Here is a 21115-nt window from a genome sequence, read left to right on the forward strand (position 1 = left end):
TGGGAAGGCCATTCAGCCATACTTAAAATCCTACCATTAGATACTAATTTCTTTGTGGTAGGATATTACTCTCAGATATGACACCTTTAAAGCCAATATGCTTGAAAGGGCGAACCCATAAAACTAGTATTTGAGGTAGTGCAGTACAGTGTTAAAAGTAGGCTCTGGAGTAGACTGCCTGAGTCCACACCCTTACCAGCTGTGTGACCTTAGGCCATTCATTCATCTTTCGGTGCTTTGGATCTCCTTATCTGTAAAATGGGGATGCTAACAACATTCATCTCAGAGGTTTTTGTGAGGTTTCAGTGAAATACATAACAAGCTTAGAAGAACAATATTCTGCTATATGTGTTAGCCATTATCGCCCTTCATTTGCATAAATCAGCATATGTATTGAGGTGCTTTTGACAGAAGTTGATATCTGCTCACAAAGAAACTGGAGTTTAGTTGCTGGGAAGGGAGGGAGACCATGGATGACACCGGGAAGGAACGGCCTGCCCTAGTGTGAGGTGTGGAGGTAGGTAGTGTACCAGGTGCCTAGGTGCCTGAGACAGAGAAGCAGCTACAGGGGACAGACAGAGGGATGTATCTGCTTTCCATCTGGTTCTAACCAGTGTGCCCAGTAATTGACAGATTTATTCAGCTAGCATGGCGAGCAGACAACATGATGTACACCTGCAACTGAACTTTGAATTCAGTACATGATTAATTTTTCTGTCTCACAATTCTGCTCCTTACAAAATTCAGGTAATGCTGGGTTTCTGAACCATGACACTTGAAGAGCCATGGACGTCAAATGAAGTCTTTCTCTTTGCTAAATGCCCCGCCTCTTTCTTTCAGATTACATGAAGCAGACGACGTTCGAAGCCCAAGCCTTTGTAGAAGCGGTGCAGTTCTTCCGGCAGGAGAAAGGTCACTACGGCCCGTGGGAAATGATGACTGGGGATGAAATCCAGGTAACACGGAGCTCGGGATTCTGCGTTTTCTTCTCTGTCTGGGTGGTAGGGGGTCAGGGTCATAATAAACAATCCAACAAACAAACAAAAAAATAAGTTGCAAAAATGGAAGATGTGGAACCAAAGACCATTTCTCTCATTGCCTGGAAGCCTTTGGTCAGCGAGCCCGGGATTGGGTGCCCACTCCACAGACTCCCAGACCAGGCATGAACTAGGGCAGCCAAAAATACTACCCGGGCCATGAGAAAAGCTGCTTCTGGTTTTTCTACAAAAGCGAGTACCCTTTCAGACGACCTTCTTCCAGGGTAGAAGTCAGTGGGAACAGCGTGGTCGGGTGTGCAGTGTGTGCTGGGCACTGCAGGCAGATGAGTTAAGTCCCAGCAGACACGGGGCAAACCTCGCCACGTTATTTCACCTCTTTGCCTCTCAGGTGACTCCTCTGAAAGAACGATGATGCTTGGCTCGCAGAGTTGTCAGAGCTAAATGAGATGTTTTGGAAACCTCTTGGACACGTGGTTGTCTCTATCTTTTGCGTGATTTCTAAATGAAGCAATTAAAGGAGACACATTTTAAAAGCACGAGACAGTGTTCTGTAGGTTTCATTTACCTTTTTCTAGTTTGTCATTCTCTGCGGTTCAGCAGGCTTTGCCATGACCTTAAGTAAATGCCAGTCATGGGCTAAGAACCATGAGTTGGTCCCTGGGACGTTGTTACAAATCTCCCATGAAACTGTGCTTTGCGATGGGAACCCGTCTTCCACGAGGACGCCAGTCACGGGGCTGATTCAGCAGGAAGAGGAGGCTGGGAATGGCCTTATTTAATGTTATTTAATTAAAGGCACACAGAGTCCATGAATGATTTTCTTTAATTTCCCCTCATCTTCAGAGGTGCCTCTTTCGGGAGCCAGTAAAATTCGTTATTAGGGAGCAATATTTGGAAGATGCCAGATGGTGCCCTGCCTTTGTACGGTCATTAAACATCTAAAGCTGAAAACACTTTCACATGAAGATGGAATTGTTTTCATTGTTTTACTGTGTGACTCAGAATCTTCTTCTCCTTTTTTTTTTTTGTGGTGGATTCTAAACTCCTTTATTTGCCACCCTGAAATTATCAAGAACTTGAACCAATTCTTGGTTTCTGGTATTTTGGGGAAGCACGTCTATTTATAAATCTGAGAGGGTTAAGGACTAACCATACTTGTGCCAAAAACAAAAGCGTAAGGGGAGGCTGACGTATTTGACCCTGATTGGTCTGTCATCTGAACAAACATATTTAATAGATGCATCAACATTAAAATGCCTCTGTGAGATACTTTCCCATGTTCACATCCTAACTCTATCTGTTCATCTTACCAATCTCATGAGGCGGGTAGCGCAGTTATTATTATTTTCATTTTGTAAATTAGAAATTAGAAGAAAGCATAGGCGTTGACTTGCCCGGTTTTAGTCATTCAGCAACTATTTACTGAGCCGCCAGATGCCAGGCCCTCTGCTGGGTGCTAGCGATCAGAGACGGGCAGGGCAGAACGGTCCCTGGCCCGTGGAGCCGACTGTTTCAGGATCACATGCTACGGGGACACGTGGCAAAGGAAACGATAGCTTCGGACTTCCAGTCCCGTGGAAGATCAACACCAACCACGGGAATATGCCTAGTTACACCACCTTGAACTCCTTGAATCTAGCTGTGCCGCCGGATTCAGGTTTTTTCTTTCACTTGAAACCTCACGTCAATTCACAATCCTTCCCCATGCCCCTGAAGGCAGGCACTCAGTAATCCTTCCCGGGGCTGAGTACTGAGGTTGCGGGCTTGTCTTGGGGGGCTTGCTGCTGTTTGCTGGGGCCCACGTGTAAGGTCAGAGGGCAAAGTGACTCATCCCCGGCTGACTCCGTGCCGCGAGACTACCTAGAAACACCCAGAGAACAAGGCAGCCTCAGAGTGTGTGGGCACATGTGCGGGTCTGTACATATATGGGCATCTTAAAGCAGGGGCAGAACAGTCGTAGGCAGGTGCTAATTTGGCAGTATAAAATACCCGAAGTGGGCCCTGGCCGGTTTGGCTCAGTGGTTAGAGCGTCAGCCTGCAGTCCAGAGAGACCCGGGTTCGGTTCCCACTAAGGGCACGTACTTCAGTTGCAGTTTGTCCCCCGCCCTGGTTGGGTCATGTGGGTGGCAACCACTCCATGTGGCCCTTTCACGTCGATGTTTCTCTCTCTCTCTTTTTCTCCCTCCCACTCTCTCTGAACAAAAGTATCAAAAAATGTGCTTGGGTGAGGTTAAAAAAAAATACCTGAAGTGGGAACACAGCACCAAAACCCCAGCAGAGCTCAGTAAAAGCTGGAGTTACCAAGTGACCCCAGAAGTTTTGCATCCCCAGGAACCTGAGTGTCTTTGGGGAAATCAATCTCACAACACGTGAGTCCAGGAGAGGCATTTCGGGGTCATTGTTCAGCCCCCAGGTGAGAGCCAGAACCTTAGAGAAGTTAGCTGTTGGGAGTCACAAAGCCAGTCTGTGACAGAGGTGCCTTCTGAGCCGAGTCGGCCCATCCCTAGAGAAGCTAGAAAGGAAATGGCTTCCAGAACTTTCCTGTGTGGGGCCTGGGGAGGGTAACCTTCCCTGTAACCTCTTCTGCACAGAGCTGAAGCAATGTCTGTCCTCAGACTCGCAGGGAAAAGGGGTCAGGGCCCAAAGCAACTGCCACGTGGTTAAAGAATGTGGCGTGGCGTAACCGGCTTTGAGAATGTGACATCTTTTGTTTAAAGCCCTGGGTTTATTTGCATTGTTTCCACTAAGAACTTAACCATAAAATTGTCCCGAGCCCCTCGACCCTGGGGGCCTATGTTCAGATTCTCATCACTGTTACCTTATTATCTTCGCAGTCATGACTCACGCAGCAAGTTGGCAGGCTCTCGTGGCCGTGGTTATTTTAGGCAAGTGTCCAGGCCAAGCAAACATCTCAGACTAACTTGCCTGACAGACTGTTAGTGCAGAATATTAATACAGACGAAAAGACAATAGTTCCCCCTTATCTGCAGTTTTGTTTTCCACACTTCAGTCACCCACGGTCAACCACGGTCTGAAAATACTGAATGGAAAATTCCAGAAATAAACACTTCATAAGTTGTAAAGTGTGTACTGTTCTGAGTGGCATGATGACAGCTCTCGTAGTCCTGCTGCATTGTGCCTGGGACGTGAATCATCCTTTTTGTCCTCTATTTACGCTGTATATTCTACCCACCCATTAGTCATGTAGCAGCCATTTCGGTTATAAGATCAGTTATGACAGAGAGAGAGAGAGAGAGAGAGGGGAGCCTCACATAAACTTTTATTACAGTACATGATTATAATTGTTCTATTTATTATTGGTTATTACTATGCCTAATTTATCGATTAAACTTGATCACAGCTATGCCTATATCAGAAAGAACCTAGTACATCCCGGGCTTGGTGCTACCTGCAGTTTCAGGCACCCCTGGGGATCCTGGAGGGTACCCCTTGCAGATAAGGAGGGACAACTGTCCTTGAATACGAGTAAATCTGCTTTCTGCTCGTCAATATCAGTGCATCAAATGAGGCCATGATGGAAAGCATTTTGCAAAATCTAAAGATCTTGTTTTTGGTATGTTTATAATTTACCTTTTAATTAACCAGACGGGCCAAGCAGCATAGCCACAGGATAGTTGTGGCTTCAACACAAGAAAACACCACAGTTTTTTGGCCTTGTCCGTAGGTTTTGGGGTTAGAGGAAGAGGATGTGGTGTTGAATGAGACCCAGTTGGGCTCTGCACCCAGGGGCTCTGCCTGGCCTGTGCTGTCCCCTCCGCCCCCGGCCTTGAGCTCACTCCCACCCTCTTCTCTTCCCCCTGGATATACTTCAATTGCTGAAGTTATAAAATGCAAGGAAATTTCTTGGAACATTACATGGGAAAGTCTGAAAGAAAACTACAAGCCCACCCAAATGGAACATTCTTTCTCTTTGGCCTGTGTAACGTTTTCATCTTTTCAAACCCCTTTTGTGCTTGTGCTCAGATTCAAACCACTCTCTGCAAAAGGAGGAATTGGGGTGATTAATATCATTAGGACCATCACCTTGCATTTAACACCTTCCCACTGACGCTAAGTTCTGGTTTCAGACTCCCACGCTCTCGGCCCACTCTCCCCCGCCACACTTTCCTCGCTCTTGGGCACGTGTGTTCCAAACAAGAACTGACTCCATTAAGCAAGTGGGGTCCAGGCATCATTAACTACCCACTTAACTGTAATTGTTGGACCTGCTGATTTCCATGGAGTTTGCACATGTCAAGTTCTTACGTTCTTAAAAATGCTGGTTCACCTTTTGACTATCCCAAGAAAATGGTTAAGAAAGGTAAAAACATCTCCTCCCATGAATTAGCAGAACTAGTGGGAGCCCTATTTCCATGATAGTCTTTGTCACACTACAGAGTTTCTCATCGCACGTGATGGGCCCCCCACTTGCTGCACTGACCCGAGCAGCCTTCTCTCCCAGGAGCCCACGGGCACGGGGGACTGGATGGCTTGCCCACCTCCACGCGGGGAGAGTTCCTCTTTAGTTCAGCGAGAGCATCACGTCCTGCTGGGACAGAGCCCTGGCGAAAGGGTCGTCCAGTGAGCTCATGAGTATTTCCACTAGCGAGGCTGACCCATGACCTCAGAGAAACTCTTTCTTAATTAGTTCCCAAAGTTGAATTTGAATTTCTATGAGGTCAATTACTTTGGAAAAATATTATTTCAAATTCACAGAGCAGATGTGAAACGATTCTGTGTTTCTGTGCCTGCCTCCATTCCCCCAGTGACTTGTTCTTTTGTAAATCTCGGTCTGTAGCCTGATGCAGGGTCGAAGGCTGAGAGCTGGGCTCTGAGCCCGACAGACGCAGGGCGAAGTGAATTTGAACAAGAAGACAGATCCAATTGCGGGGGTGCAGGGGACGTCGAGAAGGAGGGGCCGGTGTCACTGGGAGCGTTGTGTGGGGACATGTGGAATACTGCTTAGGTTCAGAAGAAACATTTTCATTGAACTCGGCAAAATCTTAGGAGAGACTTGGGAACAATTTTAAAAATCACCCTGAAAACATTAGACCTCCCTCCCTCACATTGCTGCTCGTCCCACAAAGGTCTAGTTACTCCAGAGTATCTGTCACCCACCACGTTCTCTCAACTTTAAAGAGAATGGAGGGGGGTTCAGGGGACAGTAAACTTGAAGACCATGATGACACCTAGATCCCAAGGTCGTCTGAGGACGAACGATATCAGGGGTCACAGATGAGGACAGAAGCCACCACCACCAAGCCTGACCCCCTCCACAGTTTTGCTAAGGACGCCCTTATCCCGAATTGAAGTTCTCCCTCTTTTTAAAAATGCATTCGCTTCTTCTAGCTTTCGATACGAGGAGTTTGAATTTGAGGAATTTGTCCTCTCTGATGGAAAACTTCAGCAGATGTTAAAGTTCCTTGCAGATGTTTGAGAACGTTTGGCCTCTAAGGTTGCCTTCATTGAGATTTTGGTGGCCTCGGACCCAAATTTCTATGAGGTTGATGACTTTGGACATGAATAGTGACACTATTAACCGAGCAGGTTCCATGTAGCTCAGGACAAGCCCATGTAGCCGGGATGGGGATGGCCAGTCCTGACAATTTCAGCAGGCATGATGCAGATTTCAGCCTTACCAACTGACGACTTGGGGGCTGACTCCCCGCCCCCTCCGCAGATCCTGAGTCACCTGGTGATGGAGGAGCTGCTGCCCACCCTTCAGACAGACCTTCTGCCTAAAATGAAGGGGAAGAAGAATGACAGGAAGCGGGCCTGGCTCGGGGTAAGTGATGGCTTCTCTCTGCCTCTGTGCTACTCCAAATAAACATCCCTTTCCCTTCTCCTTTTAGGGTTAGCTTTTCTTTTTCTTCAAACTAACTCCTTCCCTGGAGAGAGAACAGCCTACCTCAAGTCTGCTCAGGCTCACTTAAACGAGGACTGATCCGAACAGCCTCGAGCTTTGAAAGAAACATGAGAATGTGTGTGCAGCCTTGTTTACCTTTCGATAATCTGTGATGGCCCCTCCTCCCTGCACTTGACTCAGTGGCCTCTTGCACACCCAGAGGCCCAGTTTTTGCGTTGATCCCTGTTGCAGCTCCTGGAGGAGGCCTACAACCTGGTTCAGCACCAAGTTTCAGAGGGATTAAGCGCCTTGAAGGAGGAATGCAGGGCCCTGACCAAGGGCCTGGAAGGCACCATCCGTTCAGACATGGATCAGATCGTGAACTCCAAGAACTTTTTAGCTGGGAAGATCAAAGGTCAGTGGAGACCATCCATGTTCCTGCTGGTGAAATAGGCTGTGCATTTCGGGCTGCACCGCGTAGTTCGAGCTCATGGTTTCAGAGGAGGATTAAACAGGGAACGGGGAAGAAGTGATCACAGTTGTAACAGGAGTCTGTTCAGAAGTGAGTGGAGCCCCCCCCCCAACCCCCATGAAAACGCCAGTGAAACCAGCTGGAGGGAACTTTGCTTCTTGCCTCGTGGTGGAGCCTATGAATTCTGATGCTACCTGCCCGCCCCCCCCCCCCCCCCCCCGTGTGGCACTTCCGACACTGAGTAGACACAGCCTGTGACCACTGCTCACGATCACACTGAAATTCCCATCAGATGCTCTTCAGATAGGTCTTCTCTCAGGGTTAGCTGATCAATAATTCATCATTCTCCTGGCAAGCAATGTTGCGTTGGGTTATCAAGCAAGTCATTTTCAGACGTCACAGACTGTTTTTATATCTGAATCACGCATTTGAAAGGCCTCCTCCCCCCAGTAATTTCATGACCCGTTTAATATTTTCTATCCCAAATATTTATGAGTTGGACCTAAGGTTAGTCATATTGGTCATCTTAGAGTCTCAGAATTAGAGGCAGTATGAGCCTCCATAACTCTGAAAAGTTCTGTGCACTGAAATATTTGCCAATGGAAACTTAAGAAGTAGACTTGAAGTGTAGTTCTGCTTCTGCACATTAGGATGTGACCTTAGTCAAGCCATCTAACATCTCCGGGCCTCTGTTTCTCCATCTGTCTAAGGGAGGATTGGCCACCGAGCGTGTGTTCTTGCTTTTCGGTGCCGTGCGGCTCCCACAAGGCTGTGTGACCCGCCGGTTCCTCAGAGCTAGCCTTCCAGGCCCCGAGTACACTCAGGCCTCTTCCAGCGCAGGCTTCCTCATTGGATCCCTGCCTCCAAACCTGGCCAATCACGAGATCACCTTAGCCCTGAACACCACCGCCACCACCAACCGATAATAAGACAGATTTCTGTGTCCCAGCCACACTTCCGGAAGCAGACTCTTTACTATGCTCTCCCTCCTCTGAAGCAAAGGGTGGCGTTTGTCTCTGGGAAGTGGGGATATGGTTGCATTTTTCCATCCCTCCTTCTGATTTCCTGCGCTCTGGACATTCTTATCACTGTGCATATTGTCCTTAACGAGCAGAACAAAAAGTGGTGTTTAACACCCAAAAAACCTAAAAACAATAAAAACTAGTGGGGAGGGGGCAATGGGAGATGGGATGACAAACTGAAAGGAATTTGTTTCCATTTGCCCAAGAAAAGTTTTTAGAAAAATCTCTTGAGGAAGAGAGAGGGGAATTGAATTATATTGATTGAGTCTTAGAAAAAAAAAAAGAATGAAAACTTATTAAATTGTTTTATACAAATTATTAATCATTGTGTTGTACACACGAAACTAATATAATGTTCGACATCAATTATGCCTCCATTTTAAAAAAGTGACTTGTGGTTTTAGAAGTCCAACCATGCACATATAATGGTGATGCTTGAGGGGCGCTGGCGGTTTCTGTTTTGTGTCAGGCACTGCATGCTTCAGGGACCCAGTAGAAGGGCCTTTCATCCTGGGGCGGAGGGAAGCTCGGGAGGGGGAGTTCTGTTTGCCTGTTTGCAGAGCACTCATGGTTTTCTGTGCTGGTGGACACGGCGGGGCCCTGTGCTGCTCTGCCTTGTCCTTGACCTTGATGCTGTCGCGTGGCTCTGGCCTGGATCCAGGGCCCTAAGTCACGGCTCCTGCTGTCCCCCACCGCAGCGATGGTGGCCCAGCCAGCGGAGAGAAGCTGTGCGGAGAGCGTGCAGCCATTCCTGGCTTCCATCCTGGAGGAGCTCATGGGGCCCGTGAGCTCAGGGTTCGGCGAGGTCCGCTCGCTCTTTGAAAAGGAAGTGGAGGAACTGAGCCAGAACTTTCAGACCAGCAAAGACGGCGCCCAGCTAAAGGAGGTAGGATACGAAGCCGGGGAGTTCCTGTGAAGGATCTGCCTGGGGCCTTATGTGCATTCATCTAGTCTTCCTTCCTTCCCTCCCCTTGCCATCCCCTCCCTTCCTTCCCTCCCCTCACCATCCCCTCCCTCCCTTCCTTCCCTCCCCTCACCATCCCCTCCCTCCCTTCCTTCCCTCCCCTCACCATCCCCTCCCTCCCTCCTTCCCTCCCCTCACCATCCCCTCCCTCCCTCCCTTCCCTCACCTGCCATCCCCTCCCTCCCTCCCTCCCTTCCCTCACCATCCCCTCCCTCCCTCCCTTCCCTCCCCTGCCATCCCCTCCCTCCCTCCCTCCCTTCCCTCACCATCCCCTCCCTCCCTCCCTTCCCTCCCCTGCCATCCCCTCCCTCCCTCCCTCCCTTCCCTCACCATCCCCTCCCTCCCTCCCTTCACCATCCCCTCCCTCCCTCCCTTCCCTTCACCATCCCCTCCTCCCTCCCCGTCCATCCCCTCCCTCCTCCCTTCCCTCACCATCCCCATCCCTCCCTCCCTCCCTTCCTTCCTTCCATCCCCTCACCATCCCCTCCTTCCTTCCCTCCCCTCACCATCCCCTCCCTTCCTTCCCTCCCCTCACCATCCCCTCCTCCTTCCTTCCCTCCCCTCACCATCCCCTCCCTCCCTTCCTTCCCTCCCTTCACCATCCCCTCCCTCCCTTCCTTCCCTCCCCTCACCATCCCCTCCCTCCTTCCTTACCTCCCCTCACCATCCCCTCCCTCCTTCCTTCCCTCCCTTCACCATCCCCTCCCTCCCTTCCTTCCTTACCTCCCCTCACCATCCCCTCCCTCCCTTCCTTCCTTACCTCCCCTCACCATCCCCTCCCTCCCTTCCTTCCCTCCCTTCACCATCCCCTCCCTCCCTTCCTTCCTTACCTCCCCTCACCATCCCCTCCCTCCCTTCCTTCCTTACCTCCCCTCACCATCCCCTCCCGCCCTTCCTTCCCTCCTTCAACACACCCCTCCCTCCATTCCTTCCCTCCCTTCACCATCCCCTCCCTCCCTTCCGTCCGCCCTTCACCATCCCTCCCTCCTGTCCTTCCCTCCCCTCGCCATCCCCTCCCTCCCGTCCTTCTTCCTTCCCTCCCCTCACATCGTCCCTCCCTTCCTGACCTCCCTCCCATCCCCTCCCTCGCCCTCCTCCTTCCCCCTCACCAGTCCCTCCTCCCTTCCTTCCCGCCCCTCACCATCCCCTCCCTCCCTCCCTTCCCTCCCCTGCCATCCCCTCCCTCCCTCCCTCCCTTCCCTCACCATCCCCTCCCTCCCTCCCTCCCTTCACCATCCCCTCCCTCCCTCCCTTCCCTTCACCATCCCCTCCCTCCCTCCCTTCCCTCACCATCCCCTCCCTCCCTCCCTCCCTTTCCTCCCCTCACCATCCCCTCCCTCCCTTCCTTCCTTCCTTCCCTCCCCTCACCATCCCCTCCCTCCCTTCCTTCCTTCCTTCCCTCCCCTCACCATCCCCTCCCTTCCTTACCTCCCCTCACCATCCCCTCCCTCCCTTCCCTCCCCTCACCATCCCCTCCCTCCCTTCCTTCCCTCCCCTCACCATCCCCTCCCTCCCTTCCTTCCTTCCTTCCCTCCCCTCACCATCCCCTCCCTTCCTTCCCTCCCCTCACCATCCCCTCCCTCCCTTCCTTCCCTCCCCTCACCATCCCCTCCCTCCCTCCCTTCCCTCCCCTGCCATCCCCTCCCTCCCTCCCTCCCTTCCCTCACCATCCCCTCCCTCCCTCCCTTCCCTTCACCATCCCCTCCCTCCCTCCCTTCCCTCCCCTGCCATCCCCTCCCTCCCTCCCTCCCTTCCCTCACCATCCCCTCCCTCCCTCCCTTCCCTTCACCATCCCCTCCCTCCCTCCCTTCCCTTCACCATCCCCTCCCTCCCTCCCCTTCACCATCCCCTCCCTCCCTTCCTTCCCTCCCCTCACCATCCCCTCCCTCCCTTCCTTCCCTCCCCTCACCATCCCTCCCTCCCTCCCTTCCTCCCCTGCCATCCCCTCCCTCCCTCCCTCCCTTCCCTCACCATCCCCTCCCTCCCTCCCTTCCCTTCACCATCCCCTCCCTCCCTCCCTTCCCTTCACCATCCCCTCCCTCCCTCCCCTTCACCATCCCCTCCCTCCCTCCCTTCCCTCACCATCCCCTCCCTCCCTCCCTCCCTTTCCTCCCCTCACCATCCCCTCCCTCCCTTCCTTCCTTCCTTCCCTCCCCTCACCATCCCCTCCCTCCTTCCCTCCCCTCACCATCCTCTCCCTCCCTTCCTTCCCTCCCCTCACCATCCCCTCCCTCCCTTCCCTCCCCTCACCATGCCCTCCCTACCTTCCCTTCAATCATCTGCCCTCCCATCTATTCATCTAATCTGTCTTCCATTCATCCAATAACCCATTCATCCATCCATCTACCTGATTTCATTTATTAATGGTTTCAAATTGCAAAAATAATAACATGCATGTATATATATGCAAAATTAATCACTCATACCCACCCAACCCCAGTCCACCCCCAACTCCTAGGCCACCTCTGCTCTCAACTTTCTGAATTATTAATATACATAGCTTAGAATGTGTTTTCACATACTTTGTCCTTGTTCAGACAAATATATTCGCATATAGCCTCATTTATATAAATTTTATGTGTTTGTTTGTTTCCAAAAATATAGACTCGATAAAAACCAAAGTGTGGCCTCTAGACCAGCATCATCACCATTAATTACCTGGTTGTTCATATTGCAAATTCTCAGGCCCCCACCAAAGATCTACTGAGTCAGAAATCGGGGGGGTAGGCTCAGCAGTGTCCTCTAATGAGACTTCCAGAGGATTTGTTGCAACCTAAAGTGTGAGAATCCCTGACAGACATAACTTGTCCACTTGGTTTTACACTTGATATGTGATAGACATCTCTACACATCAGTGGATAAGACCAGATATATCTGTTCCCTTTGCTTTCTTATTTCTCTGTGCACACGTGCATATCATTGTACACAAACAAGATCATTCTGTACATTTTGAGGTTGCTTATTGCATCTATCTATCTATCTATCTATCTATCTATCTATTTTTAGAGAGAGGGGAAGGAGGAGAGAGAGAGAAAAAAAACATGGATGTGAGAAACAGTGATTGGTTGACTCCTGGGGATCGAATCCCCAACCTGTTGGTACACAGGACAATGCTCCAACCAACTGAGCCACCCGGCCAGGGCTGGGCTCTCTTTAAATTTCCGTTTAGAGAAATCTCAAAATCTAGATTTATGTCTTTTCTGTGACCTGAGAACGAGACACCACATCCTATATAATTCAGTCACTCCTATACTCCCCAGTTCTCCCTGGGCCTCCGTGTTCAGCATCTTTCTTTCTGTCTGTCTCCACCCACTCTCTTGTTTATTCTAGATCTCCAATATTTGATTTTAAAAATTATTTTTAAATAAGCGTAGAGCCCTGGCCAGTTTGGCTCAGCGGTTAGAGCGTCGGCCTGCGGTTTGGAGAGACCCGGGTTCGGTTCCCGCTAAGGGCACGTACTTCGGTTGCAGTTTGTCCCCGGCCCTGGTTGGTCGTGCGGGTGGCAGCCATTCGATGTGTCCCTTCACATCGATGTTTCTCTCTCTGTCTCCCTTCCTCTCTCTCCCTCCCACTCTATCTGTACAAAAAATGGAAAAATATCCTCGGGTGAGGATAAAATAAATAAATAAATAAATAAATAAGCGTAGAAAATGAAATGCATTCTGTTGGCAACAACAGTCATAGTGTGTGAGTGTGTTGGTAGCACTTGGGGTCTTCAGGAGATGAGATTGGTCACCGTTTTCTTGCTCGCTTGTGCAAACTAGAGAAGGGACCTCAATTTTTAAAACAGGGGACCTCTTCAGGCTAGGCCCCTTCCTACCTCCCACAGCCTCTCCACTAGCACTCCAGAGAACCTGTGGAGGAGGAAGGCTCGGGACATGGCAGAGCCTGGCCTCCCTGGGGTTTTCTGAGAGGGATGTCACTCGTTCCAGAAGGCCGTAGGGGCTCACCAGCCCACAGCTCCATGTGCCAAAGGACCTACCTGCCTAGTTCTTGAGTTCCGGAAGTGACCGCTGGGGTCCGTCCATCAAGAGCTTAGGAAGACTGGAACCCTGAATGTATCCCCAGGTCCTCCCGTCGTCCAGTTGGTCCTTGTCCTAGCCTCTGTCCTAGCAATAGAACTGCCCCAGGGACCCATGGAAGGAAGGAAGGAAGACAATTGAAGATTTCACAGATGCAGTGATCCAAGAAGTGATTCACTCTAATAACATACGTTTGATGGTTTAGAATTTATGGAGCCCTGGCCAGTTTTGCTCAGTGGTTAGAGTGTCAGCCCGCGGATCAGTGAGTTGCGGGGTTTGACTCCGGTCAAGGGCACGTACCTTGGTTGTGGTTCGTCCAGGCCTTGGGTGGGCCACGCAGGAGGCAACCAGTCCATGTGGCTCTATCACATGGATGTTTCTTTCTGTCTCTCTCTCCCTCCCTCCCACTCTAGCTAGTGATAAATAGAAAAATATCCTCAGGGGAGGAATAAAAAAATAGAATTCATGGAATATGTGTGTAATATTGCTCCTAAGTCTAAAGGTGTTTTGTCCCCCGCCCCCAAACACAGCATCTGGACCAGCTTATGAACCTCCCATTGGATTCTGTGAAGATGGAACCTTGTTATAGCAAAGTCATCCTGCTTCAGGAGCGCTTGCAGGATCTCAAGAGCCGTTTTAGGTTTCCCCACGTGGACCTGGTGGTACACCGGACCCAGAACTACATGCAAGAGGTAGGCACCTGCAGGGGGCCGCTGGGGATGAGGATGGAGCGGAAGGGGGGGGCAAGTTCTGGAAGAGAGGACCGGTGTGCCTTCGCCATCGTATCTGTCCTTCCAGCTGGGTTCATCTTTCGTCCATGTTGATGAACATCACAGAGTAGAAACATCGCAGGGAAATAACGCGATACCACTGAATAATCTCGTGATTGGGCAAGTCAGTGCTTTTAACCCTGACTGCACATCAGAATCTCCTGGGGAGCATGTAAGAACTACCGATGCTTATTCCCCACCAGTGATTCTGATGGCATAGATCTTCCCAAATTATTTTTTATTTATTGAAATTATATATATATAAAATCCAATAATGGAAGGAGAAGAGATGACCAGATACATACATGCATGCAAGTGTGTGTGTGTGTGTGTGTGTGTGTGTGTGTATGCAGGGTGGAAGGAGAAGAGATGAGAAGAACGGATACATACATGTATGTATATATACATGCATGCAAGTGTGTGTGTGCGTGTGCGTGTGTGTGTGCGTGTGTGTGTGTATTTCCTGGTCTCTTACTGATCCCCCTGGGGCCATGTGCCTATTTATTGCACAGTTCAGCTGGTGGGATGAGGGCCTGTTGCCCTGGGTCACCCTCAGAGAAGTGCCCGAGGGGACTCATCCCTGATGGCCTTCCCCTCCTTCTCCCCAGCTGATTTAGGCAGATGTGGGGCAGTGACCCGCCTCTGACTGTGCTGTTTCTGTGTTGCTCTGGTTCCCAGCTCATGCAGAACGCGGTCTTCACGTTTGAACAGTTGCTTTTCCCACATCTCCAAGGAGAGGCCTCCAAAACAGCAGTCGCCATTGAGAAGGTTAAACTCCGAGTCTTAAAGGTAAAACAACTTTTTCAGGTGGGAAGCATAAAACAAGAATGTGACCCTTGTTTCTTTTTATGTGGAAAATACCAAGTTCTTTCCCTTTCCCCCTTTTTCTTTCTCATCTTTCCCATTCCCCGCCCTGAGGTTCCCTGGCTGTCAGTACCAGCAGGTCCCCCAGCATGACTTTCATGCCTCTTCTGCCATCTAGTGGCTATTTTAGGGACCTCAGGTTCTCAGCATTGTTGCCCATCAGCTGAAGTGACATGACCCAGTTTACTTTCAAAGCAATTGGACTTGATATTTACTGGCTGCCCATTATAAGCACAGCATTATGATAGGTTGCATGGAATATACAAATAGGCAAGGCACAGCCTATTTCTTTGAATAGTCTACATTTAAAATAGCCCAATATTTTATTTATTTTTTAAATTAAATTAAATTAAATTAAATTTTTTATCCTCACCTGAGGACATTTTTTCATTTTTTGTTCAGATAGAGTGGGAGGGAGAGAGAGGAAGAGACAGAGAGAGAGAAACATCTATGTGAAAGGTACACATCGAGTGGCTGCCACCCGCACGACCCAACCAGGGCCTGGGACAAACTGCAACCGAGGTACATACCCTTAGCGGGAACCGAACCTGGGTCTCTCTGGACCGCAGGCTGACGCTCTAACTGCTGAGCCAAATCGGCCAGGGCTAAATTAGCCCAATATTTTAAAGAAAAATTGACATCTCATGGCAAAAGAAATATACTCTAAGAAAAAGATACCTGCCCCCTGAAAAGAGATACCGGCCGCGTGAAATTGTTTCATGTTTATTGTGCTTAGTGTTTAAGTACATATAAAGATGGTTTAAATAATAGGAGCTTGCACAAAAAAATGCTATGTTTTTAAAGCTTTTAAAACCCTATCCCTTTTCATTTGATCCTCACGAGAACTTGTGAGATAATTAGAATATGTCTCCACTGTAGAGATGAGGAAACTGACTCTCTAAGAGCTTATGTGACTTATGTAAGCTCAACAGTCTGGTCAATGGTGACTCTACAGCTTAAACTATCCTTAAGCCTAATGCACTAATTTTTTACTTCCTCCTTCCCCTAAACCAGAGATTTTCTTTAAAAAAAATTTTTTTTTCTTTATTGATTTTAGAGAGAGAGGAAGTGAGAGGGAGCGAGAGATAGAAACATCGATGAGAGAGAACATCAATTGGCTGCCTCCTGCATGCCCCCCACTCGGGCCCACAACCAGGGCATGTGCCCCACAACCAGGAATCGAACTGGCGACCTTTTGGTGCATGGGTCAATGCTCAACCACTGAGCCACACCGGCTGGACTAAACCAGAGATTTTCAACCAGTGTGCCACAAGAATTTTAAAACATGCACTACCTGACTATTTAGTTAGGGGTACTGACCTCTTTTCCCTTCGATTGTCAAATTAAAAAAATGGCAACAGCCAACATAATAATAGCCATCTGGTGTGAATGAAACAAAATTATACCTATTTTATTTTTTCTGTCAGTTTGGCAAATACTGCATATTATTTGGGGTGCCACAGATTTTTAGTAATCAGTTCATGTGTGCCATGAGATGAAGGAGTTAGCAAATCGCTGCCCTAAACATGGCTTGAAGCAGAAGATCAGAGTCCCGCGGAGCCTAGGAGGGGGTCCCTGAATTTCACACCTGATCTTGAGGTGTCACGGGCAGCAGGAAACTCTGGCAACCAAAGTATTGACATTAAAAGCATTATTTATCATGGCAACACAAATAATGATGAACTTGAAATTGAGAAAAAAAGGTATCAGTGTCAATATCACCTCCAGTGTCAGGATACTTCATACCTCTCTGAAAGTTAAATAGCAAAAACATGTTTCCTAATGTTAAGCCCGAGTTCTCAGCGGTCATTAACCTAGTTCTAACCCTCTTTGTTAATATCCCTGTTCTACATGGTAGCCCTTTATTGTTTGAATAGAGCTATAATTCAGCCCCAAGTTACTCCCTTCGGTACAAAAGCCTTCATCTCTTTAACCATGCTTTCTTTGGCCTGACCATTCTGCTCACATGTGTGTGACTATGCTCCAGTATGTCTGTGATCCGCTGGAAGTGACATCTATAACCAAACTCTGGTCTCTCGGTTTGGGTGATCCATGCAGTACACAGTGAAATCATCATCTTTCTTGTTCTAGATACTCAACTTCTTTGGCTAACATGCCACAGTGTTAATATAGCTGTGAGCCAGACCCTCTCTGCCCACATGGAAATCATCACAACCCACAAATCCTGCTCTTAGGGTGTAGAATGAAAGGAGTACATCATCATGGCTCCCAGGGACCCACAAGAGAGGGGTGACAAAGTACAAATTCACCCCCCAGTTCTAGCCCCAACTTCTTTATGATGCAGGAGTTGCTGCTTTGATCTTCTCTCAGTGTCTGTATCCGCAAGAGGGGAGGATAAGATGGGCCATTATCCATCAGAACCTCCACCTAGAATGTGAGAGAATTGCAGAGAAAGATCCCTGAGACCTTGGAAACCCCACAAGGGTCCTCAGAAATCAGGAGGGGGCAGGAGTTGAAGTGGATGGCTGAGTTTTTTGTTTAAGCAAAAGTTAACAGATTGCAATGTTGCAATTTAGCGTATGTTTCTATCTCTGTATTGACAGCAATATGATTATGACAGCAGCACCATCCGGAAGAGGCTATTTCAAGAGGCACTCGTTCAAATCACACTTCCCACCGTGCAGAAGGCTCTGGCGTCCACGTGCAAACCAGTAAGGGCTGGGTTACTCCAGGGAGCCTGCTCTTATTGCCCGTGAAGTTCAAGCGTGTTCTTTTTCTTTTCTTTGCTCATGATGTGCTTGCAAACAGTAGAAGGTTCGGCAAGTTTTTTTCTGTAAATAGTCCAATAGCAAATATTTTAGGTTTCATGGGCCATGCTATTTCTGTTGCAACTACCCAGCTGTGCTGTTACGGCCCCAAAGCAGCCATAGTCTATACATAGACAAATGGGCACATCTGCGTTTCAGCATAACTTTATTTACCAAACCAAGCAGACAGCAGGATTTGCCGCCCCTTGGACCAGACAAAAATCTCAAAGGGTAATGATCTGAGTTTGAGCCAAGCTAAGGGTTGCCGTAGAACACCTGAGAATACCAGATGTTCCTCATTATAGTATGACTCACAGGTCCAACATGTCATCTGAAACTTGACCACTACATCCAGGAAAAGATCTTAAGTAACATGATTAATTATAGGAGGATATTTGTTCTGTTAAACCCAGTAATGTTTGTTTGGTGAAATCAATGAAACAAAATCATTTAAAGCTGTTCCAAACCCCAGGCACTCAGTGACAGCCATGATTAGGAAGTGTGACTTTGTCTGCAGAGCAGAGGGCGTGCCCACTCTGGAGGCTGGGTCAAAACCGGGGTTCAAGTCCTGGTTCATCCAGGTATTGGCTCTCGGGCCTTGGGCAAGTCACTTTTCTTCTCTCTTGGCCTAGATGTCATCTTCTAGAAAATGGAGATAGTTTGACCTTGCCGTAGCCTTCTTAAGACTGAGAAGACTAGAATGAGGCAATTAACACTTGATGAGTGCTTACCACTTGCAAGGCACCGTGTTAAATATTTTGCATAGATTAGCTCAGTGACTCTCAGGACAACCTATGAAGAGGTCCTATTTATATCCTCATTGAAGCAATGAGGAGACCTGGGGGATTAAGCAGTGGGCCCCAAATCACCGAGCCGGTCACCAGCAGAGTCCGCACCCAGCTCACGCTCACTGGTAACATGTGATGCACTCAGTGCGTGGTGAATACTATTACTACGTCTTCATTTCAGGAGTGATCTAGGAGCCCGGACATTTGCAAGGCCTGCTGCCTCTGCGAGCAAATGATAAAGAGCATTTAGAATTTAAAAGAGGCTGTGGGGCAGCTCGGTCTCCAAGCACTGGGACAGTAAAATCTTTTCTGAGTTATTTTACTGTGGCGATCTCTTCAGGCGTCTTTATATTCTGTACCTGCTGTTTTTTTTGTGTCATCAGCATATCTAGTCCCCGGCATTTATTTCAGGGGGTGTATTTCTTTCATAGGAAGGGATTTGATGATGCCGGGGACATAAAGGATCTGTCTATATGATGGCCCCTTGGCCTCCATGGAGGGAAAAGTGCAGCCACCCAGAGGATGACTGAGTCTGCCTCTGGCCATGTCTGCACACAGACTTTCTGCTTAGGGTATTTTCCTTTTCTAATCCCAAAGGCTGTGCAGGGGCCTCCAAGCCTCCTCCTCCAGGAAGTCTCCCTTCCATCTCCCTCCTCTTTCCAAACACCAACCGAGTTGTGCCCCGTTTGTAAGAGACGCTTGTGATTTTTAATCAAGAGACTGGTTTCAAAAGAACCCGTGACCCAGAGTTTTCCATAACGAAGGATGTGGTATTGGTGTCAAAAGACTTTTGGAAATCTGGATTTACAGACAGATAAATCAGGGAGTTTCGGCTTCACAGAACTCTTTATTTTCTTAAAGTGTGTTTCCTTTGGTTAAGTTGCAGCTTCTTAGATCTGTGGTTCTTAACTCAAGATGCACGTTCGGGTGCCTGGGAAGCTTTGAAAACTTTCTCATTCCCCAAGACCCACCCAGGGAACGAAACCGACATTGCAGTTCGGTCTATTTAATAGAGAAGATTTGTTTTGTAAGAGCTGCGCACATCACAACAGTACAGATGCCCCTAGAGGTTGTTCCTTTCCACAGAATTGTTTAGCTGGCTGAACTGTAAAGGTCTCCTGTTTGTGCAGCAAACGTGTTAAATAGGTATCAGACGTGACCCAGGCATGGGGCCCGGCCAGAGTCCCAGCATGTGGGGTTCACAGCCTGGAGGCAGGAGACGGGGCGTGGTGTGCCGTGTGAGGGGCACAGCAGTGGCCCTCTGGGAGGGTTCCTCGTGGCTGGGGTTCCGAGGAAGTTGCCCTCCTCTGCTCGTGGGGCCAGGCAGGGTTCCAGAGGCTTTTGCCCGGTCCTGAAGGATGAATAACCATCAGGGGAATGAGGAAAGGGGGGCCAGGTGGGAATGTAAAAGGGTGTTGCGGACATGAGCCCGTGCCCCTCGTTTCCCAGAGGAAGAGAGGTGCAGAGGGTGAGGATGCTGTCCGGGTCCCACCGCCAGTGTCTAGTGCTCCTACTCTTCGGGCCTCATCGTGTACCTCGCAGACCCCCTCGGGGTCGTGGGCACTCAGGGCTCGCAATCCTTTGCCTTCCTCTGGGGTATGTGTGTATAAAGGGACCCAGTGAGACCCTCTGTGAGCTACGACAGACCCCCAGGTCGTAGCACTGAGTTGTCTGAGTGGTGGCTCCTGGTCACCTGTTGCAAATCCCGTCCCTCTGGGCAAAAGACATCAGATCCCACTGCCAAGTCCCTGGCTCTCCAGGAGCCACGTGTGGGGAGACGCTCTCTTCCAGCATCGGCAGGTGCACGGATCGCTGAGCGCGTCGCTGGGATAGGACTGGGTGCTTTGTGATCCCTGCTCCATCCTCAAGCCGCTGACAGGCAAGCCATGTGGAAACCCTTGGGGAGCAGGAGTTAAAGGGTTTTGCATCCTGCCTGGGTGTTCTGGAGGAATGTGTGCGTGCCAGGGCCAGCCGGAGGGAAGGAGGAGAACGTTTCTGCAGAACCCTGGACTCGAGATTCTCACCCCTGCAAAGGGGCCCGTTCCAGCCAAGGTAAACACACGTCTGCTCCGGGACCCAGCCGTCTCACCTCGAGGCCTCTGCTCCAGATGAGTCCTTCACTCTGCAAAAGTCACGCATGAGAATGTTCAGAGCATTTATATTCCTCGCAGTCAAAAATGGGAGAAAAGTCCCAATATCCCTCAACAGCAGTATGGATAAACAGTTTTCGTTTATTCACATGATGAACGTCTTATCGATAAAAAGGAACAAGCTACTGATACACATGGCAACATGGATGAATCTCAAAAACAAGCGCCAAAGAATGGGCGATTCCGCTTGTGTAAAGTTCAAGAACAAGAAAAACTAAGCTGTTGTGATAGACCTCAGATCAGTGCTTACCTGGGAGGGGGGATGTAGACTGGGAACCGGCGTGGGAATGATGTCCCCCGTCTTGATTTGGGTTATGGTTTCATGGGTTTATTTATATATTTAAAACCTTCGAGCTGTACTTTTTAAATGTTTGCACTTTATTGTATGTAACATATACCTTGGAAAGTACTGTCAGCATTTTTTTTTAAAGGAAGAAGAAAATACTCTGGTT

The 21115-nt window shown here is 49.1% G+C and overlaps 1 protein-coding gene across 1 annotated transcript in view; it reads left to right on the forward strand.

Annotated features, from left to right (window-relative positions):
* NIBAN1 (niban apoptosis regulator 1) overlaps positions 1 to 21115 on the forward strand; it is a 128449-nt gene that overhangs the window by 101936 nt on the left and 5398 nt on the right. The window contains exons 6-12 of the mRNA XM_036272151.1: positions 841 to 956; positions 6679 to 6783; positions 7096 to 7258; positions 9036 to 9223; positions 13854 to 14015; positions 14772 to 14882; positions 17522 to 17629. Of these exons, the coding sequence (XP_036128044.1) occupies positions 841 to 956; positions 6679 to 6783; positions 7096 to 7258; positions 9036 to 9223; positions 13854 to 14015; positions 14772 to 14882; positions 17522 to 17629 (953 nt within the window). The remainder of the gene's footprint in view (positions 1 to 840; positions 957 to 6678; positions 6784 to 7095; positions 7259 to 9035; positions 9224 to 13853; positions 14016 to 14771; positions 14883 to 17521; positions 17630 to 21115) is intronic.

Source organism: Molossus molossus, unplaced genomic scaffold (genome assembly GCF_014108415.1).
Source record: "Molossus molossus isolate mMolMol1 unplaced genomic scaffold, mMolMol1.p scaffold_m16_p_20, whole genome shotgun sequence".
NCBI classification, from domain to species: Eukaryota; Metazoa; Chordata; class Mammalia; order Chiroptera; family Molossidae; genus Molossus; species Molossus molossus.